Source organism: Cyprinodon tularosa, unplaced genomic scaffold (assembly GCF_016077235.1).
Source record: "Cyprinodon tularosa strain WSP-4 unplaced genomic scaffold, ASM1607723v1 ctg23, whole genome shotgun sequence".
Classification (NCBI taxonomy): domain Eukaryota; kingdom Metazoa; phylum Chordata; class Actinopteri; order Cyprinodontiformes; family Cyprinodontidae; genus Cyprinodon; species Cyprinodon tularosa.
Window position 1 is genome coordinate 633,691 of NW_024038861.1, and position 14,355 is coordinate 648,045.

The window sequence follows — 14,355 nt, forward strand, 5'->3', positions numbered from 1 at the left end:
AGAGATCCGCGCTGCTCTGAACTGAGGGAGTTTAAAGTAAGATTGTTCTTTTATTATACTTAAGGGAAACAATGAGTTCAGCCGCTTATTGCGAGGAGCAATCGTCAAGGGAGGCTTAAACTCAATTACTGTAGCCGTTTAGAGTGAGAAAAGAAAAATAACAAAAATTGAAATTACATCCCTAAAAAATTTGGAGCAAGTGGGGAAAAAAATATATGATAAAAAATGATTAAAAATCGAGATGAAGCGTATCAAATATTTATTTTTTTCTGGGCAACAAAGGACTATAATACATTGACAGGCATAGGAACTATTGCCAGCACATGTCTATACAATACAGCTAAAACCGCCTCCAGTTTTGGACATAATCGGACATATAACAAGATAGCAGGTGGTTCCAAATAAAAAAAAAAATGAAGAAAAAAGAAAATAAAATTCTCTGAATGTCTTTTCGGACACTGGGGTGGAGGGGGGGACGACAATATTCAATTTATTGCTTTTATGGTGCTTCAAGAAGAGAACAAGAGGTGAAACTTATTCTGATTGGCACAACACATAGAAGCTTGTCTATTAACGCAAATTAGACACACAAAATAAACAAAATTACCTCGGGGTCAAATGATAATAAAAAAAAACTGAATAAGTTGATATATATTGAGAGAAATTTGAAGTTTATTTCTATTAAAATTTGTTCACTTGCTTCAGTGTCACCTCAGCATGCTACAAGAGGGCTGAATCGAAATATCCCAGAGAAATAAAATAATAATAATTAAAAAAAAAATACCCCAAAAACTTCTGCTTTCTAGAACCATAAATTCACATGAAGAACTAACCGAATATTCAAAACCCACTAAAACAGGAGGCACCAGATAAATAAAAAAAAGAAGTTTCAACAGACGCACCATATTTACAATTCCCATTAAATTACACATAAATAAATATATACATACATGAACACGGATTCCCTTATATAACCGTGAATCGTGTTTAAATTCAAAAAAAAAAAAAAAAAAAAAAAAAGTTCAAGTTGGTCGTTCGGAGAAAGAGAAGAGAAAGAGAAGGGGGGAGTCTACAAATGAAGTCATGACATGGAGAGCTGTGAAATTTCTCTTTGCTTTTTCAAGTTTATTATTCACAATACTGATAAGAATTCATCCTCTTTTAGCTTCGTTATTTTATTTTTTTTTTCCTCTCTTGTCACAATCGTAAAAGTGAGATATAGAGAAGGGGGTCGCTGGATTTCAGTCCATTCGTTGCAGCTCATAAAAAAACAGGAGGGTGGAGAAAGGGGGGGGGGTACATAAAAAGTCTTCTGGGTGAGGCAGTGCACCTTTCCCCTTCGCCCTGGAGCGATTTCTCTGCATCTTCTTTTCGTTTTTTTCTTTCTTTCATTCTTTTTTTCTTTCTTTTTTTTTTAAATAACCCTTTTAATATCGTTCAGGTGTTGGAAGAAGAGGAAGATTCTTTGCGTCGCTTCCCGTTTGAATCCAAAGTGAGCGTGAAAACAGAAAACATGTAAAAAACGGCGCAAGATCAGATCAGGAAGTGGCACGTTTAACTTTATCAATAATATTTATAAGATATTTATAATATTTATATCGGGTGGGTATAGGGGGCGAGGGGATGCTGTATGGGTCGGTGCAGAAGAAGCGCCCCTGGCATGTTGCCCCCCCACTGGTCGAGGAGGAAACGTCACTTTCTGTGCTTCTCATCTTTGTCCCCGCCTTTAGTGCCGTTATCTGAGTGACTGTTGGGGTTGTTGTTGAGGTACATTTTGTCCATGGCTTTAATAGCCTCGGTCAGATAGTTCTGGAGGGCCGTGACAGCCGCGCACAGCGCTGGGGTCCCGAAACCGTGTGAGATGAGACTGAAGTGGGTCAAACAGCTTTGAATTCCTGGTTCAAGGATGGGCTGCGGCCGGGAGTTTCCAAGAGGCGAGCGGTCCTGGGACAGCAGGTCTGTGAACTCTTTGCAGACTTGCCTTAAAAAAATGGAGCAAATATAGGAGGAGATTAGTGACAAAGTCATGCATTAGTATCCTAATGGGAAAATATATATATTTATACAGATGACGCACTTTAAAAGTAAGCAGCCATAAAGCTTTAAATTGCTCAAGGCAAGTAAGCTTCTCTAATTGATTTATTTCAACCTCTTATTTCCCATATAGAAAACCCTGCAATGTATTCATTCCATGGTTGATATCATTTTTTTAAAAGTTCCCTAAAAGTCAGCAGTCGGATATACACTGCAAAAATTGAAACCTAAATAAGAATTTTTTTTCTTAAAAAAGGGGCATTTCTTCTTGAATTGAGGAGGCAAGTGAGACACTTTGCCAATAGAATAAGACAATTTACATTCAAAATAAGAAAAAAAAAACAATTGAATTGTCTTATTTAAAGTGCATATTATCTAATTATGTTATTTTAGGAGTAAAAATACTCATTCCATTGGAAAAACATCTAATTTACCTCATTAATTTATGGGTAAATACACTTAACTTAAGACATTTTTACTTATTTCTAGATCATTTTTGCAGTGCAAATTAAATATTTACAGCCTAATATGTGTTTATTAGGTAATGCATATTCATTTGAAACACATATCAACAGCAAAACTGAAGCAAGATAGACGCTAATATTTTTTTTAGTGACCTATCCTAAGAAATGAAGGCTGGAATACATGTTTAAGATTCTCTGCCCCTTCTGACATTGGCCGCCTGTCTTAACAACACTTCAGAGTCCCTGCGATAAGCAGTTATGGCTGACAGCTGTTTGATTATGGCAGCCCATCATCGGTATTAAATGCTGGCCTCTGCTGCTCTGAGCCTTGTAAGGACTCCAGTCTCCCTGAAAGACTGATGGCACCGCGGTGCGTAAAGAAGCTGATGAGCAAAGACAGAGGGGAAAAAAAACTCTGTAAATATCATCTTAAACAGATTATTTCTAATCTATAGGATTGCTTGCAAGTGAAATTTAAAATAAAGCTGGATGAAGTGTGTCAACACCGGAAATCTAAAGCAATTTTTGTTTATTAAATACCTAATAGTCTGTTAATAGTCTGTGGTTGATGCGTGAAAAAAAACAGCTAATGAATAGATAAAAGATCATCGTGAGTGGTGCATTTTATCGCTCTGCTAAGTGTGTGTGTGTGGAAGGGGGTGGGGGTGGAGGGTTATGCGTGTGCGCAAGCTGCCAAATGAACACGCAGCTATAGGGCCACACATTGGGCACAGAGGGAGACGGTGAAAACGGCTTACTTCGTGGCCAACAGCATGTTTTTTCTTTGGACTTGTTCGTTTGGGTCGGAATGTTGACGGTTTACATATTCCGCTACTGCCTTGGCTGGAAACTCGGTCTCGCACACATAACCAAAGTCCCTGGCAAGATGCACCGCTTCGCCTGTGAGGAAAGGGGACAAGAAAAAAAAACATTCGATTTAGAGGACATTTTTTATTTTTATGTTTGAAATATGGTCAAATCAAATATTAAAAAAGTTTTTCATCTGATTTGAACTGCTGCGCTCTTTGGGGTTTGTGCGTTAAGACATCGGGGTTATGTCACGTGCGCTTTTCCCAGCAACATTGATGATCATGATGATAACAAACGCCTGGAAATAATATTAAAGGAGCCCCGGGAGCTGTCATACATGTCAAATTCTGCAGCAGGAGAAAAGTAAGGGGAAATGAAAACTACACGGAGCTGCCTGCTAATGACCATGTCATTGATTATCAATGTGTAGGTTGATGAAAGGCCTGCATCAGGAAACCTTATTTTATGGCTAAATCCCAGCTATTCCACCTTTGCAAATTTAAGTAGCCACTCTGTTCTTTCTTCTTCCCATTGCAAATTTCTTCCACGAAGTCTCTGGGTTTAATCCACCGGACCAGTTGATTTTTATTTATTTATTTTACCCGGAAGAACGCACGCACCAAGTAAGCATCTAGCTCAAGTCCAGTAAACAGTTTTCCATAAAACTGAACGACCATAAACAATAAAAACACAAAACAGCCCCAATTTGTCAGTCAGTTCTCACTGGCTATCATCCACAATCAAGCATTTTTTATTGGGTAATTTCTAACCAAGAAACACCATCCAGGTTTTTGTTTTTATCATTCTTATTTTTTTTTTTTCTAGGGGGTTTTCTGATTTAAAAAAAAAATGGAGTGGGGTTCTTATTTAAGAACGCCATGATGTGTTTCTGTGAGCTTTATTCTGCAGCAGGCAGTTGCTGGTTTGAAATGTAATACTGTTATATGATTTAATATAATTGAATTTGGATGCCAATATTATTTTAGCTGTACAGAGCATGGAAGTGCTGCCCCCTTTGTTACTGCTCACTGCCAGAGAGCTTGCTGAAACTAGACTTTTGCTGGAAAAGAAAGCCACACTAAAAGCAGTGACACCAGCATATAACACTCCTTGTGTTTTAATACAAAGAGCAGATTTTTTTAAAGATCATTTTGTGCAATATGCATTTTTAAAAATGCCAAATTTTATGGGTTTTAATTAAATATTTTTGCTTTAGTCTGTACATGAAACTCAACACATCAAAAATAGAGACATTTTCATATCCATACCAATACAGTATGACCAGATGATGCTTTTTCTACTCTAAATAACATACCACACACCATATTATCCGAACTATTACAAATCTCTAAGTTTAACTAAAAATGTTCTTTCTTTTTTAAGTGCATTTTCTACCAAGAAAAAAAAGTAACAAAGGCAATAAAGGTAAATAGATTATGAAAATATATAAATTGACATCAGAATCTTGGTCCTCCCCCTCCTTCATTTCGTCACTGCACAGGAGCAAATTTCTGCGAAACTATCTACCCTAAATATTACATTTAGTCCTGGTCTGCAGCAATCATTAACTGGTTTGGGACCAATGAACCATTGCGGGTTTTCACCTTTTAGGAAACCAGCAGCACACCAAAATACCACCGCACTGAATTAATAAGGCTCAACTCTGCGAGCCGACGAATGTATCCAGTCGCGCAAAAAGGCATCTCTTTTGCCCACCATAATTGCCTAATTTATTCTTTAATAGGCCCCCAAAACATACTTCAGCTCCCAATAGGTCAGCACATGCAAGCGCCATTTTGCATGCCATGTCTTCACTGTAAAACCCAACGCAGGGGGAAGCTATTAACGAAAAGAATAATAAAAAAAAATAATCTGCCTCATGCATTGTTATATATCCAGACTGTATTAATGTTTGAAGCAACGCGGGGTTGGTAAATCAATCGACTTCTCATCCATGAGGTGAAAGAGCCTCAGCAGTGCCCAATAAACAAGCAGCACTCAATAATTAACTGGACTTCAACACAAATTAATCCAGTGGATAAACTAGGCCAGGCGTGGACCTGCGTGTGCGCTCCAGGAAGCGAAGGGCCAACGCTGCAGAGTCACTAGAATTACCAGCACCCATTCACTCTGTGTTGCGTGGACGTGGGGGTCTCTTTCACTCTTGACACACGCGCACACACACACACGCACATCCTTCATGCTTTATTACTTGCGAGGCAAAGTCGGTCCACATTACACGGATGAGTGCATATGCTGATTTCCAACACAGAGAAAGAGAGAGAGGGGGTAGAATATAACATTTTCTCCCTTTATAAAAGTACCTGACATAGCGGGAGCATTAAGGAAGAAAAAAAAACTGATTTGTGGACACTGGACTTACCTTCAACTAGTGACGTCAGTAAGGTGACGTTGGCTGCCTTGCGTCTTCCAGCAGGTAGATTCAAACCGATTTTATCCAACTTCTCCCTTAGAGATCTACCCCCGTTCTTAGACTTGGCCCTATAACATTAAAACAGAGCAGATTGTTTTATTCTTATATATTTTTTAAAAAAGAACATCAACCCAGATAATAACACATTTTTCTGGGTAAAAACAAAATCAACTCACTCTATTTCTGATTTAATTTGAGAGCCCCGGTGCAAACAATAAATAACACCCTAAGAGCCTCATCACCAGCCGACAAATACAGAGCAAAATGAATAAATAAAGTCCTGCTTAATAGGCAGTGCTATTACTGGCTGCGTGTCTGCAGCACTTCAGTAGACAGTTCACCAGAGACCAATGTTTTCATGTGTAATGCCTTCACTGGGCCTACAGAGCTGGGGCTTGAAACAGACTAGGCCTACATTAATTTGAGAGAAAGAGAGAGAGAAGGAGAGAGAGAGCTAAGGGAAGTTAATATGGAATTTAACAGACCCCTCCTGCTTTAAATGCAGGAGCTAGGTGTCATGGTTGGTCGATTTTAATTATTCTTGGTACAGAGGAGGGAGAGCGCACGGGAGAGAGAGAAGAGCGCACAAACGCGCGCACAGGTAGAGACACGATGAAGAGAGAGAGAGGGGGAGAGATTGCACTATTTTTTTATTTTTTTTTGCACTTTTTTCTTGTACAAGCTCACCTTCTCAGCACCCCTCCCAGCAGAGAGGCGTTGAGGCACTCGGGCGGCGAGAGGCGTCTCTGCACCTCAGCCACCGTGACCTTGTACTTTGAAGTGGAGCTGAGGAGGGACAGGCGACCCGGAACCGAGCAGAACACCTCGTTCGGGTTGACCACTCCTCCAAAAAGACCGTCCTTATTTACAGGGATGGCGGAGACGCTGTTGTTCTTGGATAAAGAAACTGGACCTTTAGCCAGGGAGAGAAGAGGTGGGCAGTGAGGGAGGGATGGATGGAGGGAAGCAGGGGAGGGGAGGAGGAGGAGGAGAGAGAAAGAAATATCCTCAGTGAATTTCATGCAATAAAGAGCCTTAACTATTTAAGGAAAGATTATAGCTTATAGGGAAGAGTTGAACAAAACACGCTTTGTAAATACTCTCCATATTTATTTCTAACACAAAAAACACCGTACTTATTCAGAGCACACAGTTGGAAACAGCAGCAGCTTTGCCCTTAAACAGCATGTTTTAAACATATATATTTGCTGCACACAAAGAACAGAGATATTCAATAAAGTCTACATATTTTGACATATCTTCTGTATCTAGCAAAAAAAAAAAACACTATCAGCCGCGTGTGAATTCACACCGGGTGGGGGTGCGTGGGGGAAGGGGAGAAGGCTTTACACCGTTTTGTTGTGCAGTAACCGGAGACAAAGGGGGGAACTGTGCGCCTTTGGATAGATCACTTGTGACATTAATGGCTCAAGGGAGCCTAATGGAGACGATAGGAGTTAAACGAACTCTTGAGATTACTAATATCAGAAGCCAATTATCATGTTGATACCCAGATATAGTGACGGAATAAGTAGAAAATATATATACATTTTTTTGAAGTAAAACAAAAACGAGCAAAAAAAAAGGGTGACCAAAATATCTTTGGATCTTGATCTTAATTTGACCTGACAAAAAAATACTATGGCCACGGAAAGACCTCCTTATGTTGTATCATGTCCAAAATTAATCATTACATTTTTTTTTGACAAATGATGTTAAAAATACACCAGACGGATGATTCCAAAAAGCTTTACCAACTAACATATGAAAATTCCATTTAAAGATAATAACACCACAGCCAGTAATTTTGTTCCATGCCCAGTTTTGATTCCCTCTCCTTAATGGCAGATTATCTTCCTGCACACACTTGGCCTGTGCTCTTTCCACCGGTACCAACATCCATTTTACATTTGGCCATACTGCGTGATTGCAGCTATTGGATTCTTCTCTCTATATATACGCCTAGAATTATTATTATTTTTTTTTTTGACCGTCAAATAGCAGGGGCCTACAAAGCCCACCAGCTCCACTCATCTCCCCGCTGCGCTGAAACGCTGACAGTAAATTCCATCAGCGAAGGAAGGGGAAAAAAGAAAAAGGTGCAGCCAGTTTGATGCACTTGGAAAGCATGTAATGAAAAATAGGCTATAGTGCGTATTAGGATCAGTCAGGCATCACCGCTTTGCGCTGAGTTCTCTGGAGCAGAATGGATGTAGGTGTATACTTGGCTCTATGTGTGTGTGTGAAGCTTGGAGGGTGGAAAAAAAATGCATGATATCTCAGAGGAAATTGCTTACCTTTTTTAATTACAGTCTGGTCGGGAATATGTATTCCTTGATCCTCAACAGGCTATGAAACAAATGCAAAAAAAAAACAATTTTAGTCACAAAATATGTTAAGTGAATGCAGCTTTGGGATGTTTCTGCACGTAGAAAACCTGACACAATTAGAAGCCACCGTTATCGGCCGACATGGAGGCTCAGGAGGCCCATACCTGTTATTATTAAGGTTTTTTGAGGGTTTTAACTTAAATAGCAACAAAAACTCAGACTTAAATAACGAAGCACTGCTTCGCCCCACAATCCTGACCTAATTTCGCCGTCAGATTGGCTCCACAAGCAAGGAGAGGAAGGGAAAAAAATCTTCAAATCTATGATTGGTTAGTAATTACGAGAGTCGCAGCCTATTAAAGGCCTATATGAACTAATTAGAGAATGATCAGTGTTTGTTTCTGATGGAAAAAAGCGGCCAGAGTCATCTCAATAAGAACGGGCCTTTATTGACAGTAAGGGAGCTCGTTTATCATACGTCTTTAGTAATCGCAGCTGCCTCAACTCAATACAGCAAACTCAATTCTCTTGTTAGCGTGTGTGCAAAAAAAAAAAAAAAAGAAAAGAAAAAAATGAGAAAAAAAAGTGTCATATCGGTGTTTTTGTTCGCACAGAATAAAGAGGCTGCATCTGCTTTTGCTCGGAAGAATAAAAATCTAATAAAAGTCACGCAGAAGATGAGGCGAATACATGCAAAGGTTTTAATGCTCAATTTTGGTTTAAAAATGTTTTTTAATTTAATTGCTCAAATTTGAAAATAATAAATATGTTGCCCTACAACAGTTCCAATATTATTTGAGGTTTTTTTTTTTATTATAGACTTTTACTTTTAGGAATAGATAAATAAAAAAAAGCATGATGACAAAACTGAAAATATATTTCTTTTCTTTTTTATCTATTTTTTTAAAAGCCCTTCATACGTGCTTTGCAAAAATATAATACGATTGCAATACTTAATTAATATAAATTGTTTGCACATAATATATAAAAAGTATATAATTTATTCTAACATGTTCTTGATGGTTTTTTAGATAGAAAAAGGAGAATCTGCCTTACCTGAACGTCGTCTAAAGGGTGAGGTATTCCATGGATGGGAATAGAGTCCGACAATCCCGTATCGATGCCGTGGCCGGACGGTAGGAGAACCTCCCTGCGGTACTCCCGGCACAGCTGGTGGGGCAGGCTGCGGTGCTGGTGCAGCAGGCCGCTCTCCTGGCTCTGCCTCTGGCCCGGCCAGCCCGGGTGCTGCGACTGCTGCTGGGCGTGCAGAGAGTTCAGGGAGTACGGGTCGTTGACGTGTGAGTACGGGTCCTGAGACTGTGGGTAGATGGGCTGGTAAGGCGGAGGGAAGTACGGGGGTTGGAAGTCCGAGTTCGGTGTGTGGGAGAGCGGAGGGGCGCTTGTGTAGGGACTCTGACCCACGCCGCCCAGCTGAGGTAGCCTGGCTGTCCCGTTGCTGGTACCATCGTGGCGGTCCTGCCAAGGAAGAAGAGAAAAGTCATTTTTAGACATAAGCATATATTTTTAGCCTCACAGTCATGCACCAGTCTATATTAGCCGCTGGATACTGAAGGCGATGACTTGGGCACTGTGGCCTTGGTGCATGAATTTATTACTGCTCTCATATTAAAGCCTAAATTAATCAGTTTTCCACTATATTTACATAAGAAAATGCAAAAAAGAAAGAAAAGCATAAAGAAAAAAATAAATAAAATACAGAAAAATCCAAAATCCAGATTGGACAATATCCACTATTTTTACCCTTTTTTTTTCCAACAAAAGGAACGCTGGTTTTAGGCATGCAATGTCCGCAGAATGAAGCAAATTAACCAAAAAAGAAAAAAAAAAAGACATAGGGAAAATAAAATAAGAATCAGTCTAATATACCAAGGCTCTTACAAACTTACCATCGCGGAAAAACTGTGCACTAACATCTTTAAGGATTTTTGGTGCGATTTGGCAAAAGAAAAATCTGTTTTAAAAAAACACTCTTAGTGTTTAAAGAGGAGAGAGGAGGGGGGCGAAAAAGGGGAAAAATTATATAGGCCCCCCAGAAAAGAGTCTTCTCTCCCCGCAGGATCAGAAATGCGCCTCGAAAGCAAGACGATAATCCATCAGAAAGGTGTGGTAAGATCCGAGCCGGCCGTCATTTGCGCCTAAATAAAATGCAGATATTATTCGGTGCTGCTGGATCTGCAAGTTACTCCGGCTTCTATCACAGTGCTATACCGTCCCCCTCGCTTGAGCTCATATTAGCAGGAGAAAAAAAAAAAATAGAGTCGCTTCTTCGTCGTCCCTCCTGGACTCCTAGTGGAACGCAATCATGACTGTTAATATTACAGCAACACTTAATAATAAAGGAAGAATAGTCGGAAATCTGGCGTGAAGTGGAGGACGCAACTCAAGGCAGGAGTCTGTGCTTAAATGACGTCCATTGAAAGGAGGAATCAGTATATCTAATCAGAGATGGGGGAGCGAGAGAGAAAGAGGGAGGGAGAAAGAGAGAAAGAGAGAGAGAGAGAGGAGGGGAGTGGAATGGGAGACAAAAAAAAGAGGGACATTCACTGGCGACTGGCGAATCAGGAAGAGGGGGTAAAAGAAGGGGGGCATTTTAAAAGCGTCCCAGGGCCAAAGCGCAAAAGTGAAAGAAAGAATGACATAGCAATGAAGAGATGCGGACCCAGACAGAAAGAAGAAGCCGATCGGAGGAGGGAATTAATGTGCACCTCTGAAGAGGGTGAAAATTCATCAGACGACGTTTCGTTTTCACCGCGTGTCTCTTTGTTTTCCACCTCCGATTCCGAAGAGTTGTCCTCCATCGGGCTCCTGTTTCTCATTCCGAATGTACTCACCGGTTCCCTCTGATCTCCGAGCGACACCGGCTGACATTAACTTTGATCCGGGGAAAAAAATAAACGCCTTACACTCTTAAAATAATAATTAAAAAAAAGAAAAAAGTGAGAGCAGCTGGATCGAGCGCTCCGAGCGAACTTTTACGCACCACTTAAACACTTCCCTGCTTGCCCATACACGGTTTTAAGAATTACGAAACACTCCAGGATTTCACATGCAAATGTTTTTGATACTTTTTGCATCGATACCAGCCGCGAGGATCTTCAAGTACAAACTAAAAGGCTCCACATAACAGAAAACAAGAAGCTGCCCAGGCTTTCTTTCTTTCTTTCTTTCTTTCTTAGGTGTTGTTGTTTTCCAGATCCATGTCCGTCTCTGTGCGCACATGAGGCGGGTGAAAAAAAAAAAAAGAAAAGAAAAAAAAAAAAGAAAAGAAAAAAAAAACACGTCCAACTGGCTTCTCCACTACTAAACAAGCCTCTGATATTACTGCCAAAACTTTGTCTGTGTCCAAAACAACACTCACTCACTCACTCAGTAAGCACTCCACATACACTCGCAGGAAGGCTGTTTCCTCAAAAAAAAAAAAAAAAAAAAAAAAAAAAAAAACTATTTAAAGGCCACAGCAACCACAGCAGGAATTGCTTTTTATAAAAAAAAAAAAAAAAGGAAGCATATGGCTGTCACTTAAATTTTAATCAAGGCATTCTGGAAAAAAAAATACATATTTCAAATAAAATCATGGTAAGTGAATGTCTGTTTGTTTGTTTCTTAGTAACAATATTTATGTTAATATTTCTACAGATTAGAAAGTGAAGTTTAATTTTATTCGCGCAATTATTATTATTATTTTATTCTTTTTATTAATATTTATTATTTTTGTTGTTATTATATACAAAAAAAATATACATTTGTTAAAAAAATGCATAAGATCTGTACCTAAATTTTCGCTTTGATATAATAAAAAAAGATCAAAATACTACATTAGTGTTTCAAAGTAATTATCCTCACTCACCTAAAAATCTAGAATAAAATTTAATTAAAATTTTTTTTTAAATCCCAACAAAAAGTTTCTTACCTCGCAGTCTTCATATTTAATGTTATCAGTTAATTTCCAAAGCATTGTCATGGATTTGTGGAAGTACCTATGGTGAGCAGCCTTGTTTTCACTCAGTGAAACTGTGCTGTCCCCCGCTCTGTAGTAACCAAAAAAATCAAATCTTTACTTTTATTGAAGCTGCCCAGCGCGCTGCTGCTGATGCTGCTGCTGCTGTCTGTCTGTCTTGCGCTCTGAGGTCTCCCTCTAATGGTGGAAGTGGAGGGCTGGAGCAGCTCTGTAATAACACTGGCACAGGGCCTCATTAGCATATCAACAGCCGTTTGATTTCCCCCCCTTTTGTATATGTGTTCACACCACATCAACACCAATGGACATGGAGCGCACAGGTAAAAAAAAAAAAAAAAAAGTCCATAAGTACATGTTTGTTTATTGTTTCTGAGGTGTTTGCATCCATGCATGGGGCTCCTGCATGCAACCGGGACGACTTCTTCGGATGCTTCGGATTTTCTTCTTCGGATGCTTCGGATTTTTACCTTATGAATTATAAATCTAGAACATAGAAGCAAAAAGTAACTAAAAGCTGATCGGTAATATTGCGCTTTTTAAAATTTTGTATTAGTTTAAGTGTATTTAATGTAAATTCCCAGCAATGTTTTTTAAGCTCTCTAACTTCCAAATTGTTTTTAATCCCACTGAGAGTGTGGCTTTTCCTTTCATGTTAAAGGTGAGCCATTCCAAACAGCTCTGCAGCTTCATTGACTTTACCTGTAAGGTAGCAGGGTTTAGGAGGGGAGTGTAAATAATTAACACAACAACATGGCTCCTGTTTCATTTGAATGAGCGGCTACTGGGAGCCTGGCTCTGCCCTGTCGCCGGCAGAGCCCCTCACCTCAGCAGGTCGCGGGTCAGCAGACAGGTCGACGGCCTCCTTTAAGGCGTTGTCTCCCCTCTTTCTTTTTTTTGTGTGCTTTTAACCAGCGGATTACCATTTTTGGTGGAGCACCCTGTTTTTCTTTCAGGCATTTGTTATTAATGAATCCAAAGCGGCTGGGTTTAAGCGAACGAAACCCAATTGATGTTCTTTTTTTTTTTTTTTTTTTTTTTTACCCTCGATCAAGAGTCCAGGTCGTGTAGAAAAGGTCAGTTTTTAATAAAACTTTTAGATATCTGCAGAATAAGAATACACAAAACTGAATGGTGGAGTTTTTTAGCGTTAATCTGCAGCTGGCACGGATTGAGGATTTACTGGTTTGTAGAAAGTGTTAAAGAAATCAAAGAAATGCAACTTGAACAACTTTTACTTTTTCCGATTAAGGAGTGCGCTTTTATGACGCATAATATGTAGGAACATTTTAAAAGTAAGAATAAAAAGATAAAGACTTATGTATGCATTAGAATAATCCTGAAAGAAAACTTCAAAAATAAGAATAAAGGATGTTAAACAATTTTGTTTCACCTCGTTTGAGAAATCTAACATAGCAGAAGACCAAACCAGATTTTACAGACCAACTTCATGCCACAACAAGCTAACACTTTGACACATTTAGCGGATTTCTTTTTTCTCTCTCTCGCTACAGCCTCTTTTTCCTATAAGGTATAAGCAGCACATACCTGCCATTCTCCCATTTTGCCCATAATTGACATTCTTTGTCCTCTGTTGCCTGTGGTGGGTTTGGTCGCTCCGGTACCGTGTCTATCTCATTGAGCCTCGGGTCCCAAAGTAAACCTTTCCCCCTTTTTTTTTTTTTTTTTACTTGGACCTGATCGCTTCACCTGGCCGTAAAAAAGGAAAGCCGTGTAGGCCCACCTGACGCATGCGCACTGACGCGGGTGTGGACAGGCAAAAGCCTGAAGAAGGCAAGGAATTGGTTGAATGCTGAATAAGTCAGAGCTGTCAGACTTTGAAGGAAATAATTAATTAATCACAAATGAAAAAAAAAAAAAAAATATATATATATATATACATATATATATATATTATTTTTTAAATCTTTTTTCAGTCTTCAAATTAAAATTAAGACTAAAAGTCTCATTTCTTCTCTGTATGAAAGTGCAATGCATCCTAATTTGTAGTGCTATAACTGCAGAAACCTGCATAAAAATGTAAAACTTTCATTGGAGCTTTGCACTGAGTGAAGAAAAGACTAATAAAGAGTCGTTCTCTAAGTCGTTTAGTCTTCCCCTGGTTGTTTTATTATATGATCTGTTTTGGTGTAAAACATGAATTCTCTCTGCAAATGAAACTGTGTCAATTTAAAAAGAAGGAAAAAAAACTTGAAGGTTAACTGCCAGCATCATTATTACTGGGGGAGGGAGGGGGGGTCCTGCTATTGTGAGGGTCATTATTTATTTATCCGCTGTTTATTTCTA

General features: G+C 39.2%; 1 protein-coding gene across 4 annotated transcripts; it reads right to left on the reverse strand.

The window, feature by feature from the left end:
• Positions 1-242: 242 nt before the first annotated feature.
• tfap2a (transcription factor AP-2 alpha) lies at positions 243-13,739 on the reverse strand. 4 transcript variants are annotated; one of them, XM_038286728.1, is made up of 7 exons: positions 13,597-13,739; positions 9,129-9,548; positions 8,040-8,091; positions 6,430-6,655; positions 5,692-5,810; positions 3,257-3,398; positions 243-1,981 (listed from the first exon to the last, which is right to left on the reverse strand). In XM_038286728.1, the coding sequence occupies exons 1-7, from the start codon at positions 13,627-13,629 to the stop codon at positions 1,693-1,695; spliced, it is 1,281 nt and encodes a 426-aa protein (XP_038142656.1). In that variant the 5' UTR covers positions 13,630-13,739; the 3' UTR covers positions 243-1,692. The 4 variants fall into 4 exon arrangements, with proteins under 4 accessions (XP_038142656.1, XP_038142655.1, XP_038142653.1 ...); XM_038286727.1 differs by lacking the exon at positions 13,597-13,739 and adding an exon at positions 12,004-12,212; XM_038286725.1 differs by lacking the exon at positions 13,597-13,739 and adding an exon at positions 10,799-11,211.
• Positions 13,740-14,355: the final 616 nt, after the last annotated feature.